The sequence below is a fragment of the Carcharodon carcharias genome, chromosome 22, assembly GCF_017639515.1.
Source record: "Carcharodon carcharias isolate sCarCar2 chromosome 22, sCarCar2.pri, whole genome shotgun sequence".
Taxonomy (NCBI): Eukaryota; Metazoa; Chordata; class Chondrichthyes; order Lamniformes; family Lamnidae; genus Carcharodon; species Carcharodon carcharias.
Window position 1 is genome coordinate 3,595,176 of NC_054488.1, and position 23,410 is coordinate 3,618,585.

At 44.2% G+C, this 23,410-nt stretch overlaps 1 protein-coding gene across 1 annotated transcript in view; it reads right to left on the reverse strand.

The window, feature by feature from the left end:
* The window catches only part of LOC121293946 (glutamate receptor ionotropic, NMDA 2C-like), a 143,109-nt gene that overhangs the window by 38,105 nt on the left and 81,594 nt on the right, over positions 1 to 23,410 (reverse strand). Inside the window, exon 5 of the mRNA XM_041217425.1 lies at positions 9,928 to 10,087. Within this exon, the coding sequence (XP_041073359.1) occupies positions 9,928 to 10,087 (160 nt within the window). The remainder of the gene's footprint in view (positions 1 to 9,927; positions 10,088 to 23,410) is intronic.

Genomic DNA, 23,410 nt, shown 5'->3' on the forward strand with positions numbered 1-23,410 from the left:
CTTAAATCTCTATTGGAACACATCTTAACCTGCTCTGTTCTCAGGAGAACATTCCTAACTCTCCTCATAACTGAATCCTTCATTCCCAGTGGCTTTCTGGTGAGCCTCCTTTGTACCCTTTCTAAAATCTTTTCAAGCTTCCTGAGGAGTTATGCCCAGAATTGTCCACAATACTCCAACTGAGGTCTAACTAGTGATTGATGAAATTCTAGCATGATCTTTGTTTTTCTATTCTATTCCTCTATTTATAAACCCAAGCAGCCAATATGCTTCTTACCCACCTTGGTAACTTGTTCTGCCACCTTTAAGGATTTTTGGATATAGACACCAAGATCTCTTTGTTCATCTACACTTTTCAAAATCCTGCAATTTACACTATACCATCCTTCTGTTTAATCCTTGCAAAGTATATATTTGTTACTTCTCCACATTAAATTCCATCTTCCATGCCTTTACCAGTTCCTCACCCTGTCTCTGTCACCCTGAAGCCTATTTTACTAATTTCTTCATTATCAGCAAACTTTGTAATGCTGCTTCCAAGTCTAAGTAATTTATTATCATTGTAAAGAGTAATGGACTCAAATCTGATTCTTGGGGAACACTACTGCAAACCACCTCCTAGTCTGAAGAAGATTCATGCACCACCATCTCTGCTTCCTGTCACTGAGCCAATGTTGTATTCACACCAATACTTCCCTCTTAATTACTTAGGCTTCCACCTAACAATCTTCCTCTGTGAGACTTTTTAAAATGCCTTCTGGAAGTCTATATACACAATATCTACTGCTCTACCTCCTTTGTTACAAAGAATTCAGTCAAGTTAGTCAGGCATCATTTTCTTATAACAAATCTACCCAATGCCCTTCCAAATGAAAACATATTTTGTCCTTGATTGTCATGAAGCTATTAATGTAGATAATATTTTGGGAAATATTTTTCTTTTAAAATAGAGGTTTAGTCTGCCGGTGTCTTAATTAGATTAAAGCCAGCTTGTCTGGATGCTTTGATATGTGCTAGTTTGATATGTAAACAGACAGGTAGAGTGTATTTGCATTTTTTGATTAGAGCAATCAAGAAGTGGGGTGAAAACTTGATGCCTTTCTAGCAGCTACCAAGCAATATGTTTATATCACTAATAAAATTGGTACAATGAATGGGATTTCATTGTTAAAAGGTAAAGTTCAAAGAGACTGGTGAGACAATGAGAATTTGAATTCAATCAGTGATGGTAGGTATAACTTCAGTAGTTTTCGCGTGTGCAGAACAGAGATAATGTAAGATCAAAAGGCAGCTGTAAGCCTCCAAACTGGCTCCACAGTGAAAAGAACCTCATTGAATTGGTAAGGTGAAAATGTTTTGCCTGGTGTTTGGTTAAGTCTATTTGTTGCTGTTGTCTTAATGGAGATTAGTTTGGCAACTTGTTAAAAGTTATGATAGTAGTAATTTGTAGCCATGTATACATATAATTTAACCTGTGTAAATTAATAAAATGTTTCATTTAGTTTAATGTAAAGCCTGGTGAACTAGTGGTCTGATTCCTGAATTTAGAGTCACATCTCAAACATAACACTTAAAATTATCGGTTATGACAGTTGTTTAAAGTTTCCCTCTGGAATTTTTAAATAACTCCTCTTTACCAACTGCATCGGTCATAACAATTGGGGGCTGATCCAGGATGAATTATATTTCTAATTCCTCCATTGGTTAGGAATTGGTGAATCTTAAGATCACGAGTATAGGAGGCATTTTGGATTCAGGAGTTGGTTAGGTATTTTAGAAGTGGTGAGACTGCAAGTTGGCTTTGGCAATTGCTAAGATTTGATGGGGATAGAAGAGATAACTCTAATTGGGTTGGAGAAAATAGCCAAAAGTAAGTTAACAGGGTTGGTGGATAAGTTACAATGGGGGTTACCTGCAAAGGCTAGGAAATCTGATATAGTTAAAAATATAGCACAGCATCTACAGTCGGAAGTGAAACCTGACACTAGTGAATCACAGCTGGAGGTAGTGAGACTTCAGTTACAAATGAAGAAGCTAGAATTTGAACAAGCGATTTGAACTGAAAAAGCTTGAATTTGAAAGGCTTTTAAAGGGGAATTAGAAATTGTGAAGATAGAGGAGGTGGAAAGAGAAAAAGAGGGAGAGAAAATTCCAACTGTCAAAGTTGCCAGTTAAAAGGCGATGTCAATAGATGAGGAAGGATTTATCTCCAGAGTAGAACCCAGTGGGGAGATGTTTAAATTTGTACAAGCTCTTCCAACGTTTGAGGAAACAGATATTGAAACATTCTTTATTTCACAGAATCACAGTGCAGAAGAGGCCCTTCGGCCCATCGAGTCTGCACCGACACATGCAAAACACCTGACCTATGTACCTAATCCCTTTTTCCAGCACTTGGCCCATAGCCTTGAATGTTATGATGTGCCAAATGCTCATCCAGGTACTTTTAAAAGGATTTGAGGCAACCCACCTCCACCACCCTCCCAGGCAGTGCATTCCAGACCCTCACCACGCTATGGGTAAAAATGTTTTTCCTCACATCCCCTCTAAACCTCCTGCCCCTCTCCTTGAACTTGTTCCCCTCGTGACTGACCCTTCAACTAAGGGGAACAGCTGCTCCCTATCTACCCTGTCCATGCCCCTCATAATCTTGTACACCTCGATCAGGTCGCCCCTCAGTCTTCTCTGCTCCAACGAAAACAACCCAAGTCTATCCAACCTCTCTTCATAACTTAAATGTTTCATCCCAGGCAACATCCTGGTGAATCTCCTCTGCACCCCCTTCCAGTGCAATCACATCCTTCCTATAATGTGGCGACCAGAACAGCACACAGTACTCCAGCTGTGGCCTCACCAAGGTTCTATACAACACCAACATGACCTCCCTATTTTTGTAACCTGTGCCTCGATTGATAAAGGCAAGTGTCTCATATGCCTTTTTCACCACCCCACTAACATGCCCCTCCGCGTTCAGAGATCTATGGACACACATGCCAAGGCCCCTTCAGAACTTCCTAGTGTCATGCCTTTCGTTGAATACTTCCTTGTCAAATTACACCTTCCAAAATGTATCACCTCACACTTTCTAAGGTTAAATTCCATCTGCCACTTATCTGCCCATTTGACCATCCTGTCTATATCTTCCTGTAGCCCAAGACACTCAACCTCACTGTTAACCACCCGGCCAATCTTTGTGTCATCCGCAAACTTACTAATCCTACCCCCCACATAGTCATCTATGTCGTTTATATAAATGACAAATAATAGGGGACCCAGCACAGATCCCTGTGGTACGCCACTGGACACTGGCTTCTAGTTACTAAATCATCCTTCTGTCATCACCCTCTGTCTCCTACAACTAAGCCAATTTTGAATCCACCTTATCAAATTACCCTGTATCCCATGTGCATTTGCCTTCTTTATAAGTCTCGCATGTGGGATTTTGTCAAAGGCTTTGCTGAAATCCATATCAACTACATCAACTGCACTACCCTCATCTACACACCTGCTCACCTCCTCAAAAAATTCAATCCAATTTGTTAGGCATGACCTCCCTCTGACAAAGCCATGCTGACTATCCCTGATTTCATTTGAGAAGCTAGCTAAACAGATAAAATGGCCACAAGAAAACTGGACATTACCATCACAGTCTAAGTTGTTAGGTAGGGGGCTTAAGGTATATGCCTCATTTTCAGAAGAAATGTTGGTGAAATATGATGTGGTGAAAAAAGTTATTTTTAGTACATATGAGTTGGTTCCTGAAACATACAGGCAGAGATTTAAAAATATGAGAAAACAACCTGGGCAAACTTATATTGAGTTTGAAAAGGTAAAACAAAGTAATTTTGACCGGTGGATACAAACGTTAAAAATAGAGACAACCTATGCAGCTCCTAGGGAAGAATTTAAAGATTCAATCCCTTCAGTGGTGAGAACTCATGTGGAGGAACAGAGAGTTCATTCTATAAGACAAGCAACAGAGATAGCTAACGATTATGAGTTAGTTCATAGATCTAAACCTTCTTTCTGTCATGCTTTCAAATTGGAAAAGGATAAAAAGTGGGAAGGTGAAAGGAAGGCAGGTAGTCGGGAAGATGAGTAGCTGGAAGTTCCCAGGAAATTTTTGCTCAGAGCAAAAAGGAAGGTGCTGAAGGTAAAAGTGACATTCGAAAATTGAGATGTTTTCATTGTAATAAAGTGGGGCATACGAAGTCAGTGTGTTGGAGATTGCAGGAAAATCTGTAGGAACATTTGGGGTACAGAAAAGCTCGAAGTAAAAGTGCTGTGGGTTCTGAGGTTCAGGCACAGGAGAAACCAGTGGTTTGTGTACAGGTGAAACAGGGAGAATCAGTGAAAGGTAAAGAAGTGGGATTGTGTTCACAGTTTACCCAAGAGAATTCTGAGGAGCAGGTTGCAGAAATGTTTAAAGACTTCATATGTGAAGGGAATATCTTTCCATATATACAGGGTGGACTAGGTGAAGATGTTAAAATATTAAGAGACACAGGGGCTAATAAGTCCTTAATGTTGTGGGATTGTGATGTTTGTTGTTCAGAGGGAGTTTTGCGAGACAAGGTAATAATAAGCGGGGTTCATGGAGATGCTAAATCTATTCTGTTTTGGGAGGTAAATTTAAAGTGCAGATGAATGAGATCATAGCTGGAGTGTTGGAAATATTGTCCTTTGCAGGGGTTCAATTTATTCTGAGTAATGATATAGCTGGATCGCACATGTGGGTGATACCTGTGGTAGTTGAGCAGACTGTAGAAATGTTTTCAACGGAAGTGCTACAGAAGGAACATCCTGGATGGTTTCCTGATTGTGTTATAACGAGATCAAAAGCCCATTGGGAAGAACAAAATAAACAAGATAAGCAGGCAGTTCAAAGGCAAGAAGATGTTGAAATCCAATTAGCTGGCCTTGTGTTTGATTATATTGTTCAGGAGGAAGGAATGTGGGACAGCTCAGCTGAAGTGTTTAACTCAAAAGGTTAGTGGAGTTACAGAAAAATGATTTGCAATTAAAACAGTTATGTCAGAAGGCTTATTCAGAAACCAAAGCAAAATGAGGGAATGTATTAATGAGAAAGTAGTGGTCAGATTATGTCTCAGCAAATGAAAGCTGGAGGGAGGTGCATCAGATTGTTATCCCATTAGGGTATAGAAATGACATTCTGACGATTGCTCATGAAATTCCAGTGGGGGGACGTTTAGGAATTAGGAAAACACAAGAAAAGATAGAGGGTTATCTTTGGCCAGGATTGCATGGGATGTAGTCAAATTCTGTAGAACCTGTCACATATGTCAAGTAACAGGAAAACCACAAGCAGTGATTAAGCTGGTGCCTTTAATCCCAATACCAGCATTTGAAGAACCTTTTACTAGAGTCTGACTGATTGTGTAGGACCCTCTCCCTAAGACTAAAAGTGGAAATCAGTAGTTATTGACAATAATGGGTGTGTCTACTAAGTTTCCTGAAGTGATACCTTTAAGAAATATTACAACTAAGAAGATTATGGAGGAGTTAATTAAATTTTTCACAAAATATAGGCCAGGATTTTTCCCTTGTCAGGCGGGCTCAGTGGGAGGGGGGTGGGGGTGGATGGGAAGCTGGCTGCCACCTGCGATTGGCTTCACTCTGCGGTTTCACATGGGTGGGTCTTGGACCATGAGCGGCAGCACTCAGCGCCGCCTGTGCGGGTGGGGGGAGGAGGGAGAGTGGTCCTGGCCTGCATGCACATGAAAGAGTGCTTCAATCTCCCTGAGGCAAGGAGTTGCTTCAGGAAGATTGAAGTGCTTTTTAAACAAAAAATAAATACAATAAAAATTTAATAAAACATGCCCCCTCTCATGTGACACAGTCACAGTCACATGAGATGGGTAATGGTTTTAAGTTCAAAATAAAGTTTTTAATTTAATGTGTATTAACTTTAGGAAACCTCATCCCACGCGTGGATGAGGTTTCCTAAAAAACGTAAAGGCCACTTGGCCTTTTCACCTCCCGCCAACCATTAGGTTGACAGGTAGCGTAAATTTCAAGTTAATTACCTTGCTAATGGCCTTAATAGGCCTTTCAGTTATTGGCGAATGTGCAGCCGACTCTGGTGCGCGTCTGCCGAATGAAATATTGCGCTAGCGCGCGATGAGGTTGAGACACATGCCCGATGTCATCGGGCGTCATATTATGCTTGGTGGTGTTGGGCCTGCACGCTGAATTTAAAATTCTGGCCAGGGTTTACCTAAAGAAAGACTATCAGATCAGGGGTCAACTTTCATGTCACAACTGTTTAAGAAAGTAATGAACAGTTTGGGAATAAAACGGTTTAAGGCAGCAGCTTTTCATCTGGAGTCACAAGGAGCTTTCGAACGGTGGCATCAAACTTTAAAAACTATAACAGCTTACCATCTTGATTGTGCACAGGATTGGGATATGGGAATTGCACTTTTGTTATTTGCATTAGGAGCATCTCTAATAGCATCGACTGGTTTTGGTCCTTTTGAACTAGTTTATGGCCATGAGGTAAGGGGACCACTGAAATTGATTCATGAGAAACTGGTGGGTCAAAATTCAGAAACTACTCTCCTGGATTACATATCAAATTTCAGGGAAAGATTGAACAGAGCATGTGAACTGGCTAGGGAACATTTAAATATATCACAGAATGTGATGAAAGTGAAAGCAGATAAGAAGGCTAAAATTTGCAGTTTTGTTTCTGGAGAGAAAGTACTAGTTTTGTTACAATGCTAAGGGATTCCTTGAATGCAAGATTTAGTGGACCTTACAGGATTCAAAAGAAATTGAATGAAGTAAATTATTTAATAAATACTCCAGATAGAAGAAATAAGCAGAGGGTGTGTCATATAGATATGCTTAAAAATTACTTTGACAGGGAAGAAGGCAAAGGAGATATTGGCTTTTGTAACACCAAGTGGACTATATCAGTTTAAAGTCATGCCATTGGGTATGAAGAATCCACCTGCGACATTTCAAAGCCTGACAAACAAAGTAATTCTCGGTCTAAGCAATTGTGCTGTTTATATTGATGATCTAATAGTTTTCAGTCAGATGTGAGAGGAGAATTTACAGCAACTGGAAGAATTATTTACTCAACAAAAGAAGCTAATTTGGTGATGAACTTGGCTAAAAGTGAATTTGCAAAAGCACAAGTTACGTATTTAGGCCACACCATTGGACATGGTAAGGTGGCTCCGAGAGACATGAAAGTCAAGGCTATCATGGATTTCCCAGTGTCTACAAAAAAGAACGAGACGTTTTAAGATTTCTGGGCATGAGTGGGTTCTACCGGAAATTTGTGCCAAATTGTAGCCGAGTGGTTGCTCCACTGACTGAACTATTATAAAAGAACAAGAAGCTTCAATGGACACTGGAGTGTCAGGAGGCATTTGATACCTTGGAAACTGTATTAACTACGACACCAGTGTTGGCAGTACCCAATTGCACCAAGCAATTTAAGTTGGCCATTGCCATAAGCGATATAGGCATTGGGGCTCTACTGTTACAAGAAGGTGACACTGGAATTGAAAAACCAATAGGGTATTTTACACAGAAGCTGCATGTACACCAGGGAAGATGTTCAACGATCGAAAAAGAGACTTTGAGTTTGGTGTTAGAATTACAGCATTTTGAAATTTATGTGGCAAACAATTCATCAGAAATAATCATAATCCTTTGAAGTTTTTGGACAAATTGTGTGACAAAAGTGCAGGGCTTTTCAGATGGAGTCTATTGTTACAACCATTTAACCTACATGTTATACATATTGCTGGAAGAGAAAATCTCTTCACAGATGCATTATCAAGAGTTTGAAGCTTAAAGAAAATTGGGATATTTAAGAAAATAGCTGGACGCTGAACTGGAGTGATTTCTGTTGACACCAATGACTTGTGTATATATATATATAAATATATATTTATGTTAATGCATGCATCTGGTAATGTAATACTGAGTATAGGAGATAGTGAGAGATGGGTTATTAAAATGAAGCCGTCTTTTATTATTACAATGGTTCATTTTCTGATAAGGAGGGGGATGTCATGAAGCTATTAATGTATATAATATTTTGGGAAATGTTTTTCTTTTAAAATAGAGGTTTAGTCTGCGGGTATCTAAATTAGATTAAAGTCAGCTAGTCTGGGTGCTTTGATATGTACTAGTTTCTTATGTAAACAGAGAGGTAGAGTGTATTTGCATTTTTTTGATTAGAGCATTCAAGAAGTGGGGTGAAAACTTGATGCCTTTCCAGCAGCCACCAAGCAATATGTTTATATCACTAATAAAATTGGTACAATGAATGGGATTTCATTGTTAAAAGGTAAAGTTCAAAGAGACTGGTGAGACAATGAGAATTTGAATTCAATCAGTGGTGGTAGGTATAACTTCAGTAGTTTTCAGGTGTGCAGAACAGAGATAATATAAGATCAAAAGGCAGCTGTAAGCCTCCAAACTGGCTCCACAGTGAAAAGAACCTCATTGAATTGGTAAGGTGAAAACGCTTTGCCTGGTGTCTGGTGAAGTTTATTTGTTGCTGTTGCCTTAATGGAGATTAGTTTGGGAATTTGTTAAAAGTTATGATAGTAGTAATTTGTAGCCACGTGTATATATATTTTAACCTGTGTAAATTAATAAAATGTTTCCTTTAGTCTAATGTAAAACTTCGAGAACTGGGGGTCTGATTCCTGAATTTAGAGCCGCATTTCATACATAACACTTAAAATAATAGATTATGACAGTTTTAAAGTTTCCCTTTGGGATTTTTAAATAATTCCGCTTTACCAACTGCATCGGTCATAACACTGATATTAGCTTCGAATCAACTTTCCCACAACCAAAGTTGGGCTGATTTGCCTGGAATTTCCTGCTTTATTCCTGTTCCCTTTCTTGACGAGAATGGTTTGAATCGATGGGGCATGAGTGGTTTACATTTAGTTTGTACGAGGGCTTGTATTAATAGAGCACAAAGTGGACTTTGTTTACTGACTGAGTATTATCTACATTTAAAGTTCAAGTGGTTTGAATTAAATTCCAACTCTACCTATCCCATCTCTCTCAACCAGCTTATATTTCACCTCATTTCTATATTTCCGCAGTTCTGATGAAGAGTCATACAGACTCGAAACGTTAACTGTATTCCTCTCCGCAGATGTTGTCAGAGCTGCTGAGTTTTTCCAGCTATTTTTATTTTTGTTTGAGATTTCCAGCATCCGCAGTATTTGGCTTTTATATAATTGAATTGACTTGTGGTTGTTTTGCATCAAGTAAAGATGGATTGTGAGTAGTTTATATTTATTTAATGTGAATGGTCTTGATTCTGAATGTGCTGTATTGAGTGGGTTTTTACTGATTGTGAGGGCTCTGAATTTATATAAAATGAGTAATACTATTAAGTGGGTGTAAATTATATTTATTTTTTGAGTTTAATTTGTTTTTCTGTATTTAATGAGTGGGATTTATTTCATCTGAATGAGTTGCAGTTATTGTGAGTGTCCTGTATATACTGAATGTGGTGGACTATATTTGTTTTTTGTGAGTGTTTTGCATTATTGTCAGTGGCCTAACCATATATGTAGTGTGAGTAGTTTCTTTTTGTGCCTGAGTGGTTAGCATTTATTTGGTTTAAATTTGTCTGCATTTGTTTAATACGACAGTTTGAATTTAAGTTAGAATGTTCTGTATTTATTTTATTGAGTGGTTTGTTCTCTTTGAGTGTGTGTTTTTTATAGAGTGCATGGTCTCTATTAAGCACTCCCATTGCCACCTTGACCTTTAACCCCACACTTGCTATTCTGCTGCAGTCTGCTCGATCCCTCATTCTTCCGTTAACTGTCATCTATTTGTTGCTGTTTCGATTTACTTGTTTTTCATTCCTCTCTGGTTAATGACACAGACAAAGAGGACATTAAATCTTACCTCTCCAATCATTCCGTTCCAGGTTCCCCGAACCTTCTTGCCGTGTTTCCCATTGGTCACGAGGTACAGGTCATAGGAAAATTTCACAGTTTTTGCAAGTTTTTTCAGAATGTCGATGCAGAATCCTTTACAGCACAGCTTGGTGTAAGCCTCGGCAATGCTGAAATACACATAGGATAAGACCACACAACACAATGGATCAGGGGTTAGATTAAATTTTTAGGGAGCATCACAACAGGTTACAGGCTAAGTAATCTAGAGGCCGGGACTAATGATCAGAGACATAAATTCAAACCCCAGATGGTCACTAGGGCATTGAAATTCAGTTAATTAAATAAAGCTTGTATCAGTAATGATGATTAATTAACTGCAGGATTGTTGTAAAAACCCAACTGGTTCATTAATCTCCTGTAGGGAAGGAACCTACTGTCCTTATTCTGGTCTGTCATTTATTTGACTCCAGATCCACAACAACATGGTCGATTCTTAACTGTCCTCAAAAATGGCCCAGCAAGAAACTTAGATGTGCAATTAGGAATAGGCAATAAATGCCAAAAATACCCGCATCCTGTCAATATATTTGAAAAAAAAAACAGCTTCTAGACTACTGCATCACCATCCCTGGGTATGTCCTGTCCCATCAGCCAGCCGGACCCAGCAGAAGTGGTGGTTCAGTGGTGTACGGTCAGGAGGGAGTAGTGCTGGGAGTTCTCAACGTTGACACCAGGCCCCATGAAGTCCCATGGCATCAGGTCAAACATGAGCAAGGAAACCTCCTGCTGATTACCACCTACCACCCTCCCTCAGCTGATGAATCAGACTCCTCCATCCTAAACGTTTGGGGAAGAATTTTCGGGTCAGTGAGTGGGGGTGGGGCCCGCTCGCCGATGTGTAAAATGATGTTTGGTGAGGTTGGGCTGTGCCCCTGCCAAACTGTCAGAGGCCTATTAAGGCCATTAAGAAGGTATTAAAGTTGTTAAGAACACTGCCTGTCTAACCATAAGGTTGGCAAAGAGCCCAGAGGCCTTCACATTTTTCATGAAACCTCGTCCACAGGCAGGTTTTTAAAGATTAATATAAGTTCTTAATAAAATTCATTTGATATGTCCCAGCTCATGTCACACTGTCACACGTTTGCAGAAGCAGATTAATGTCCCTGAGGCACCTCTGTGCCCCAGGGAGATCCCTGCACTCTTTCACACGTATGCCCACCCAGGTAAAATAGCAGCGCGGCCCCTATCGGGTTCATGCCCACCCCTGCCCTCCCCTGCCTGCCCCCCAAAACCCCCTGACGAGGGGGAAATTTCTGCCCAGTGGGTAGCAAGGAGACAATGGTTTCTGGGTGGGGAACTTCAATGTTCAGCACCAAGACTGACCAAGCTGGCTGAGTCCTGAAGGACATATCTGCCAGACTGGTCCTGCGTCAGGTGGTGAGAGAACCAACAAAAAGGTTATGGGGGCAGGCAGAGGTGGGCAGGAACCCGATAGGGGCCGTGCTGCCATTTTACCTGGGCGGGTATATGTATGAAAGAATGCAGGAATCTCCCTGGGGCACAGAGGTGCCTTGGAGATCAATCTGATTCTGGAAAAGTGTAATAAAGAAAAAACTACTCGATCTTATCCTCACCAATCTACCTGTTGCAGTTGCATCTGTCCATGGCAATGTTGGTAGGAGTGACCACCACTCAGTCCCATCTTCAGACTGAGGGCACTCCATTGTGTTGGGTGGCACTATTACTGTGCTAAATGGAATAGATTCTCAACAGATCTAGCAGCTCAAAACTGGGCATCCATGAGGCACCACAGACCACCAGCAGCTGCTGCATTTTACTCAACCACAATCTACAACCTTGTGGTCCGCATATCATTCACTGTACCATTACCATCAAGTTTAGGAATCAAATATAAAATGAAAACAGAAAATGCTGGAAAAACTCAGCAGGTCTGGCAGCATCTGTGGAGAGAGAAACAGAGTTAATGTTTAGAGTCCGTATGGCTTCTTCAGCACCAACTCCAGAAGACAAGGAATCAAACCTGGTTCAAAATGTGTAGAAGACCACGTCAGGAACAGTACCAAGCATATCTAAAAATGAGGAACCAGTTTGGTGCAGCTACAGTAGAGGACTACATACATGCAGCATGTGATAGACAGAGTTAAGCAATCCCACAGCCAATGGATAAGATCCAAGCTCTGCTGAATTGTGACATCCATTCGTAAAAGGTACTGGACAATTATAAAACTAACCGGTGGAGGAGACTCCACAAACATCCTTAATGACTGTGGAGTCTAGCATGATAGTGCAAAAGACAAAGATGAAGCATTTGCAGCCATCGTCAGTCAAAAGTAACAAGTTGATTATCCATCTCGACCTCCTCCAAGGGCCCCATTATTATAGAGGCCAGACTCCAGACAATGCCGTTTCCTTCAGGTATATCAAGGAGTAGCTAAAGGCACTGGATATTGCAAAGGCTATAGGCATTGACAACATTCCGGTTGTAGTGCTGAAGACTTGTGCTCCAGACCTAGCCTCCCCCTAGCTGTCCCAATACAACTAGTACACTAGCATCTACCCAACAATGTGGAAAAGTTACTCTGGAAGTCCTGTCCACAAAAAGCAATCCCAATTAGCTAATGCAAGTGAGCAGAGATGTACTCTTCCTTGCAATGACAGTGCAAGTGGCTGAGGAGGTAATGGAGATTGCAGGTGGGAGCAGGTCATGGTGTGCAGAAGTTAAGTGAGTGTGGAGCCCAGAGAGAGTGAGAGATGGTGGCTGCTGACACAAATCTTCTCAGTTGTTTTTTTCTATGCCACCTCGGTCCATGATGACCATATGAAGATGGAGGCAGCACATCAGAGGGCATTGGAAAGGGGACAGAGCTCCAAGGTGGAGGCGCCATCTGAAAATGCACTGTTCCATCAGCCCAGCTCACCCTCCACCAGCACAGATACTCTCAATTGGAACAGATGGCAACAGCTGGTGAGCATATCATACATGCTCAGAAGCAGGTCAGAGGCAGTGACATTTGTGGCCGTTTCTCATCCAAGGGTTGAGAACAGGCTCAGCAACACTGAGCTCCACGCAGATGCTGGGCCTCATGTGGTCATCGGTGAAGTGAGTGCTTTGGACAATGTGTGGCCATCTTTCAGAGTTCCCAGAGACTGTTCGCTCCTATTCACATGTGGAGGAGTTCATTCATGCTATGAGTAGTTCCATGTGTCTGATGTGTGAGCTCATGGCCTCTTCCGTTGTGAGACTGGTAACCCTCATGGACAGTCACATTCAGCAGTTACCCAGTGCAGGAAGCAGACACCAGCCTCTAATGTGTCATCAAACTTAAGCAGTGTAAAGCACTGGGTTGTCGGGATGGCCGTGTTGCTAAATACTGTCCTGTTCCTAGTAAATAGGGGAGGGCAGCATAAACCTTGTGTTGAGCAGTAGATGCCTGAGGTTGATAGGATCTCTCCTCAAGGCTCTCCTGGCTTTGACAGTGACATGAATGCTGAAATCAGGCCTGAGGGCAGAGGCTGCCCTTGCACAAGTGCAACTGGCTGAGACTCAAGGACTCTGCAACCCAGAAATCGCCTGCTGCAGGCAGCTAATGTATCAGCTGGGCCAGCAGCCTGTCCCACATCAGCTCCAGTTACCAGGACAGCACAATAAACACTTGCAGTAAAGACCAATAGAGAAAAAAGGGGACAAATCATCAGATTAACAAGAGACCAATTGAACAAATAAACGGGGCAGCCTTTAAAGGGGACTGCAACAAAAGACAAAACACAAAGAAAACTTACAAAGATCAAACTAAAATGTAATTCACAGAATCACAGTGCAGAAGAGGCCCTTCGGCCCATCGAGTCTGCACTGACATATGAGAAACACCTGACTTACCTAATCCCATTTACCAGCACCTGGCCCATAGTCTTGAATGTTATGATGTGCCAAGTGCTCATCCAGTTACTTTTTAAAGGATGTGAGGCAACCCGCCTCCACCACCCTCCCAGGCAGCGCATTCCAGACCCTCACCACCCTCTGGGTAAAAAGTTTTTCCTCACATCCCCCCCTAAACCTCCTGCCCCTCACCTTGAACTTATGCCCCCTTGTGACTGACCCTTCAACTAAGGGGAACAGCTGCTCCCTATCCAACCTGTCCATGCCCCTCATAATCTTGTACACCTCGATCAGGTCGCCCCTCAGTCTTCTCTGCTCCAACAAAAACAACCCAAGTCCATCCAACCTCTCTTCATAACTTAAATGTTTCATCCCAGGCAACATCCTGGTGAATCTCCTCTGTACCCCCTCCAGTGCAATCACATCCTTCCTATAATGTGGCGACCAGAACTGCACACAGTACTCCAGCTGTGGCCTCACCAACGTTCTATGCAACTCCAACATGACCTCCCTACTTTTGTAATCTATGCCTCGATTGATAAAGGCAAGTGTCCCATATGCCTTTTTCACCACCCCACTAACATGCCCCTCTGTCTTCAGAGATCTATGGACACACACGCCAAGGTCCCTCTGTTCCTCAGAACTTCCTAGTGTCATGCCATTCATTGAACACTTCCTTGTCAAATTACTCCTTCCAAAGTGTATCACCTCACACTTTTCAAGGTTAAATTCCATCTGCCACTTATCTGCCCATTTGACCATCCTGTCTATATCTTCCTGTAGCCCAAAACACTCAACCTCACAGTTAACCACCTGGCCAATCTTTGTGTCATCCACAACTTACTAATCCTACCCCCCACATGGCCATCTATGTTGTTTATATAAATGACAAATAATAGGGGACCGAGCACAGATCCCTGAGGTACGCCACTGGACACTGGCTTCCAGTCACTAAAGCAGCCTTCTGTCATCACCCTCTGCCTCCTACAACTAAGTCAATTTTGAATCCACCTTATCAAATTATCCTGTATTCCATGTGCATTTGCTTTCTTTATAAATCTCTCATGTGGGACCTTGTCAAAGGCTTTGCTGAAATCCATATAAACGACATCAACTGCACTACCCTCATCTACACACCTGCTCACCTCCTCAAAACATTCAATCAAATTTGTTAGGCATGACCTCCCTCTGACAAAGCCATGCTGACTATCCCTGATCAAACCTTGCCTCTCCAAGTGGAGATAGATTCTCTCCTTCAGAATTTTCTCCAATAGTTTCACTATCACTGACGTGAGACTCACTGGCCTGTGGTTTCCTGGCTTATCTCTACAACCCTTCTTAAATAGCGGAACCACATTAGCTGTTCTCCAGTCCTCTGGCACCTCCCCCGTGGCCAGAGAGGAATTAAAAATTTGGGTCAGAGCCCCTGCGATCTCCTCCCCTGCCTTCTTCAGCAGTCTGGGACACATCATCCGGACCTGGGGATTTGTCCACTTTTAAGCCTGCCAACACCTCCAATACCTTGTCACTCCCTATGTCAATTTGCTTAAGAACCTTGCAGTCTCTCTCCCTGAGTTCCATACCTTCATCCTCATTCTCTTGGGTGAAGATGGATGAGAAGTATTCATTCAACACTCTAGCGATGTCCTCTGGCTTCATCCATAGATTGCCTCCTTTAGTCCCTAATGGCCTAACCTTTCACTGGTTATCCTGTTCCCATTTATATACTTATAAAATATCTTGGGATTTTCCCTACTTTTCCCAGCCAGAGCTTTCTCATATCCCCTCTTTGCTCTTCTATTGCTTTCTTAAGCTCCACCCTGCACTGTCTGTACTCCACTAATGCCTCTGCTGATTTGCTTCCCTTGTACCTGCTAAAAGCCTCTCTTTTCCTTCTCATCGTATTCTGAATATCTCTGGTCATCCATGGTTCTCTGGGCTTGTTACTCCTTCCTATCACCCTAGAGGGAACATGTTGAGCCTGTACTCTCCCCATTTCCTTTTTGAATGCCCCCCCACTGTTCCTGTGGATTTCCCCACAAGTAGCTGTTCGCACGCTACCTTGGCCAGATCCTGCTTTATTTTACTAAAATCCACTCTCCCCCAATTCAAAACATTTTTTAGCAACTTGTCGATTTCTTTGTCCGTAACAAACTTAAACTGTACCATGTTGTGATCGCTATCACTAAAATGCTCCCCCACCACCACCTCAGCCACTTGTCCGGCTTCATTCCCCAGAATTAGGTCCAGCAATGCGCCGTCCCTTGTTGGACACTCTACATATTGACCTAAAAAGTTCTCCTGTACACATTTCAAGAAATCCACTCCATCCAAGTCCTTAACACTATGTCTATCTCAATTAATGTTGGGAAAGTTGAAATCACCTAATATAATTACCCTATCGTTATTGTTTTTACACACCTCAGCAAATTGTACATATATTTGCTCAATTTCCCACTGACTATCTGGGGGTCTATAAGAAACACATAACAATATGGTTGCCCCTTTTTTATTCCTAAACTCTACCCATAAGGCTTCATTTGATGCCCCCTCCAAGATATCATCTCTCCTTACTGCAGTAACTGACTCCTTAACTAATAATGCAATGCCTCCTCCTCTTATACTCCCTCCCCTGTCTTGCCAGAAGATTCTGTATCCCAGAATGTTGAGCTGCCAATCCTGCCCCTCCCTCAACCACGTCTCTGTGATGGTTACTATATCACAATTCCAAGTGTCAATCCTCATCCTTAACTCGTCCGTTTTACCTGTAATACTCCTGGCATTAAAGTAAAGGCCATCCAGCCTTGCCTTACTCCCATGAAGCTTATTGTAGCTGTACTCCATCTGACTTGATTGTTTTACAGTATTATGATGTGTCCCTATTCTGCTAACATTCTGTGTCCTCTCCCCCTGCTGAATTAGTTTAAACTCCTCCCAACAGCACTAGCAAACCCGCCTGCAAGGATGTTAGTCCCGCTCTGGTTCAGATGTAGACCGTCCTGTTTGTACAGGTCCCACCTTCCCCAAAAATGGTCCCAGTGATCCAGGAATCTAAAACCCTCCCTCCTGCACCAACTCTTAAGCCACATATTCACCTGCGCTATTCTCCTATTTCTGAGCTCGCTAGCATGTGGCACTGGGAGTAATCCAGAGATTACAACCCGAGAGGTCCTGCTTTTCAGTCTACTGCCTAACTCCCTGAATTCTTGATGCAAGACCTCATCCCTCTTTCTACCTATGTCATTGGTACCAACATGTACCATGACCTCTGCCTTATCACCCTCCACCTTCAGGATGCCCTGCAGCCAGTGACATCTCAGACCCTGGCACCAGGGAGGTAACACACCTAACTTTTGGGCACCCGGTGCAGAGGAGTGTGGGACTGAAGTTCAACTAAAAGAAGCATGTTTTTTAAATAACTGAAATGGGAGTGCAGACTATGCCACCCTATGTACACATGGTCCACAGCCTCCACAAGAGTACAAGAGACACAGGGTTGTTGCAGACCATGAACTGATGCAACCTATGGTTGTATGGGACTCTTGTGTGCAACACCCTCAGACCCAGGTCCCCAATGGTAAGTGGGAGGATTCCCGAATGGAGAGCCCTCCAGTGGGGACCACTGCTCCCGGACGGCAACAAGGGACACCAAGGTGTATCTGGACAGTGGGCAAAGGTGAGGCGATGACGGGTGTGCAGCAACAGTCCACACAGGAAAGCCCTCCAGGCCGAGCTAAAAGGCATGGAGGCTATTTATGCAAGGTGGCTCATGTTTTGGGGCTCCGGCTCCTGAGGGAGGGTTCGGGGCTTGGGGCCAATGTGGAATTCTGTTCGGGAAGGGGTTTGGTCAGATGGGAGCGACCTCGGATGACATCGGGGTCAAGCGTGATTGTTCTTTGGTCATGGATGGCATTGGGCATGAGCCAGATATCAAATGACACACAACGCGCCCACTCCTCTGCCACCCAGCACATCCCTGATCCTGGTCACCAGTGGCCACAGTCCTCCCCTCTGCCAGCCACCTGAACTGGTGGAGGTGCAGATTCCTGAGCAGTGGCTCTCTGACGATAGCCGCTACTCCTGACAGCAGAGAGCTGTGGTGTGAGGCGACCATGCTCCTGGTAAAAGACAGGCCAACCTGCAAGGAGCCTCAAAGGGCCCTTGGACCTACAAACAGGAGCTACAGGTCATAATTCAGGCTGTGCACCTGGTGGAAAAAAATACCTCGCCAGGGAGATAGCACAATATAGAAGCACCCAGAAACTGTCGCATAAATACACCTAACTGCGCCTGGAGTCCCACTGGGTGATTTTTATTTCCCTGAATCCCATTGTATGATTGCTTTGTGCATCTTAATGTTTGTTAATCATACTCAGATAGCTACCCCAGAGCCCCATGACCAGATGTTGAGGTTTTGAGATGGCATCTGTGATAGGTTGGCCAGTGAACATAGATCTCTGATGAATGAAGCGCTGAGGTGGCCCAATCACAGAAGCCCTGACCTAGTGATGAAGTTCCATCACAGTTCACCATGGGATCCACAGGGTTAATCCCCTGTCAAATGTCCAATGGAGGGACAGGGATTCTCAGTTGAATCTTGTGCGGATGAGGGAGTTGTGTATTTCCTTTGAATACATCTCAATGGCTGTGGCCATCATTCCTTAAAGTGCATGGTCATTACCCGCAGGGTCGAGATGCACTTTCCTCCCTCATCCTCCTCGGAGGCACAGTGCAACACCCCACCATGATATGAGAGACTGTCGATGAATGCTATTGGAAAGCTCCCCAACAGGTCTAAGCATCTGAACCACATTTTCAGATGGCCAATTGCCTGCTTGGTGGTCACCCTTGTATTGACATGACACATTTTGTGCCTCTGTGCAAGCAGCTTTTGTTTCATGGACACCCTTGTCACCCAGATCCATCCATAAGAACTGAAGAGTTGCGGCACCTGGGACAGCCTCAGGATGTACGAATCATGGCAGCTTCCTTGCACACACCTGAAGGATCCTTATGCAGTGGTCGCAGGCTATTTGAACATTGATTGCATGAAACCCCATCCAGTTCTGAGGACTAATTGATGGCCACATGGGTGCTGGAAGAAGAGTTGTGGCTACTGGGATGTGGTGGGCATTGGAGGAACCAGAGGGAATCCTGTCACAGTCCAGAGTCCAATTGTCCTCTAGGCCTGACTTGCCCGATTGGTGTGAAATGTGATGTATTGCGATGCCCTCTCAAACAAGGCATCTGTCACCCACCAATTCAGTCTCCAAACAATCCCTGGAAGGACCTGTAGTGAAAAATTTCAATGTCAAGGTCACCTTCACCATCTCAGGCAATGAGTGGGCACCAAGTTCCAGCATGTCACACAGGTCCTTGATCAACTGTTATGATAAATGCAGTCTTCGTAGATAGCCAATGCTCCAACAGATCAGTCAAGCTCTGCCTTTGCCTGTGAAGCATTTGCAGTGGGTACCAGATTTATCGAACGTTCACTTCCACATCCGTGTCACATCACAATCTTGTGCTGATGGTGCTCCTCGCCCCTCTCCATGTGATTGAGGCAGTCTCTGTCACCCACTCTCCTCCTGACTAGAGTGCAGAGCACCCATCTCCCTTTGGAGCCTTCAAGGTGCAATGGCTCTCTGCTGCTTATGTTGCCTGTACTTGTTGCAGGTGCCCAGGGAGATACCCTTCCTATTACAGCCCTCCTCACTGGCCCTCCACACAGCAATCCCTGCCAAGTCACTGAAGCTCCATGGGACATGTGCTCCCCATGGAAAATACTTGATTTACTGGAATGCATCTTCAATCTTTATCAGGCTCCATCAGCAGTGGGAAGACTGGAAATTATCTGCTGGAGGCCTGAAGCAGTTTCTCGCTGTGATCACTTTTTCTGGAGCTGTGGCCCTTCTGGTTTCTCCTTTCCAGAGTAAACCAATTAAGAGCCCACATCTGGGCCCCCTGACCAATCAGAGAGGGCAGGCATGTGGGATTTTGACAGGGCAAAGTTTTTTAATAAAGGGAGCACAGGGGGTTTCAGATCAACTGATTGTAACTTGGATTCCTGACATTTCAGCTCCCATAGGAATGGGGATGGGACCTGGGCAGGCTGCTCACAGCCAACCCTACGCCCTATTTCTCTCAGTCTTACCTGGAAGTCCTGCAGTGGGATTGGGTGGGTTACAGTGAGGTGAACTCTCCCAAGGATGGGAGGAAGTGGAACACCTCTCCAACCAAGCAGGAAGTGACTGAGGAAGTCAGCAACAAGAGTCCGCTGCTCTCAACCTGGAGGTGGGAAACCAAGGGGACACAGGAGCTCGGGGGATGACAGGTGAGTAGAGTAACACTTTCAGGTGCCAAGCCCACACCCTGACTTTCCCAGCATTCTGTTGTACAGCACTCCTCAGGACAACCCAGCTTCACTCATTCCTCTCTCTCCAGGCACCTCACTGCTGACCCTCCGAACTGCTGACACTCACATCCACACTCAGCCTAGTGCTCTCTCACGCCCATGTCTCCAGCCAACCTCCATAAACGTAGCTCTTCACTCCTTTGAACACAAGCTATTCCTAACACTGCAACTCCCTGATTTCTCTCCTTGCAGGATCACACAACTTGGAGAGAGCCATGGACACGGGGTAGTGGGAGGCACGGGCAGGTGGGTCTCCTGAGACAGGCACCTGGCAAAGCATGCCCACCTGGTCCACGGGGAGAGGGTCTGGCACCATGAGGATGCAGGTGTTGGCAGTGAGCTGCTGGCAAAGCCTGAACCTTCTGAGGCACGTGTTTGCAGAGCTGATCCTTTGCCTGTAGACCCTCGCCTCCTTCCAGGTGCATCTTAGTGGCCGTCCCTGACATAGCCTGGGGTCAGTGGTAGAGAAAATGCTAGAATCCATTTCTAAAGGATGTGATAACTGGACACTTAGAAAATAATGGTAGGATTGGGCACAGTCAACTGGGATTTATGAAAGGGAAATCATGTTTGTCAAACCTGTTAGGAGTTTTTTGAAAATGTAACCAACAGAATAAATAAGGGAAACCAGTGGATGTGGTGTATTTGGATCTTCAGAAAGCTTTTAATAAGGTCCCATGCAGGAGGTAAGTAAACATAATTAGAGCACATGGGATTGGGAGTAATATACTGGCATGGATTGAGAATTGGTTAACAGACAGAAAACAGAGAGTAGGAACAAATAGGTCATTTTCAGGTTGGCCAGGCTGTGACTAGTGGGATACCACAGGATCAGTGCTTGGGCCCCAGCTACTCACAATCTATATCCATGATTTGGATGTGGGGACCAGATGTAATATTTGCAAGTTTGCTGGTGAGACAAAGCTAAGTGGGAATGTGATTCATGAGGAGGATGCGAGGAAGCTTCAAGGGGATTTGGACAAGCTTAGTGAGTGGGCAAGAACGTGGCAGGTGGAATACAATGTGCAAAAGTGTGAAGTTATCCACTTTGGTAGGAAAAACAGAAATGCAGAATGCTTTTTAAATGGAGAGAGGTTGGGAAGTCTCGATGTCCAAATGGACCTTGTTCATGATTTACTGAAGGCATTGTATATAGGAGCAGCAAAGGATTAGGAAGGCAAATGGATGTTGGCCTTTATCACAAGAGGATTTGAGTACAGGAGTAAAGATCTCTTGCTGCAATTGGATAGAGCCTTGGTGAGAACACGTTAGAATATTGCCTACAGTTTTACTCTCCTTACCTAAAGGAGGATATACTTGCCCATAGAGGGAGTGCAATGGAGATCACCAGACTCATACCTGGGATGGCAGGTTTGTCCTGTGAGAGATTGAGGAGATTGGGCCTGGATTCTCTGGAGTTTAGAATGACAGGGGTTCCCATTGAAACATAGAACATTCTTACAGATCTCGACAAGATAGATGAAGGAGGGATGTTTTCACTGGCTGGGGAGATCTAGAAGCAGGGGACACAGTCTCAGAATAAGAGGGAGGCCACTTAGGGCTGAGTTAAGGAAGAATCTCTTCACTCTAAGGTAGAGAATTCCAAAGATTTACCATCCTCTGAGGGCTGTGAGGCTCAGTCATTGAGTATGCTCAAGACTGAGGTTGGCAGACTTCTAGACAGTGGAGACATCAGGGGATATGGGGATAGCATGAGAAAATGGAGCTGACGTGGAAGATCAGCCAAGATCTAATTGAATGGTGGAGGAGGCTTGAGGGGCCAAATGGCCTACTCTGCTCCTATTTCCTATGTTCCGATCACCTCTGTGCTCTGGAGGGGCATGTGGCTGCAGAGGATGCAGCTGCTGTTGCTGCAGGAACATGTTGCCGTGGGAAGCTCCTGCCCTAGATTCTCAGCAGAGGGGACAGAGGAGCTGCATAAACTGATCCCACTGCTGCTCTGAAGATTAGCAGCAGGGGAAGTGCATCTGAGGGTGGGTGAAGTGCCCTCCAGATAATCGACAATCACCTGCTGCAGATCAATGCTGTACAAAGCAGCTTCTCAGCCTATCCATTTCTGTAGTTATTTAGTATGACTGATCGCAGCTTCTCCATATCGTTCAAGTGCTCCTTCCTGCTGTGTGGGTCTGTTCCACTGTTGGGAGGGAAAGATTTCACTGGGAAAATCCCTATTTGGTTTGATAACAGGATCAATCTGCTGACAGGGCGGCAGCCAATATACACAATCCTGGGAAAAGCAGGAGATGGCAGGAACTCATTGGGATACCTGTTCACCAGCATTTTCTCTAATTTTCCAGTCTCGTCCCCCTCCCCGGGTCTGGGAAAACTCCCCACAGAGGGCGGGATTTTGCTGGATGGGTCACAAAGCTGATCACAGAATTGTACAGAATTGTTACAGTGCAGAAGGAGGCCATTAGGCCCATTGTGTCTGTACTGGCTCACTGAGCACCATGACTCAGTGCCATTGTCCTGGGGAGGGGTAGGGGCAGGCGGGCAGTGGGGTGGGGGGCAGGGAGCTGAGAGGGTGGGGGGGGGGGGGGCAGGGGAGCGGGGGTGGTGGGGGTGGGTGGGGGTGAGGGAGGTGGGTTGGGGGGCAGGGGGCAGGGGGGTGGGGCAGCAGGGGAGTGCTTGAAGAGGGGCAAAATATTGATGCTGCCACAAAATGGCCTCTAAGCGGGGCTTCAATTGTCTGAATAGACTCTCCAGCTCCATCGAGTGGGCTGGGTGAGTGGGTAGAGGTGGTTGATCCACCAAACTGCTTTGTGGCAGGAACTGGAGAGCCCAAAAGAAAGGGGCGGAACCTTAAAATTAGTGTTGGCCATTCTGAGGTGATGCTCAGAAGCACTTTGTCACATAAAGACTAGTGGAAATCCGGAACTCTCTCCCCAAAGAAGCGGTTGATGCTGGGGTCAATTGGAAATTTCAAAACTTAGAATGATAGTTTTTTTTGTTAAGCAAGAACATTAATAATTCAGGAACTAGGGGATATAATTGGATTTCAGGTAAATATTAACCATGATCTAACTGAGTGATGGTATATGCTTGAGGGGCTAAATGCTCCTGTGTATCTTTACTCCGATGTTAATTCCTAGAGATTAGAAAACGAGCTGGGAGCGCTTGGACAAAGTGCTTAACTCTGGAATTTGGTAAATGAGG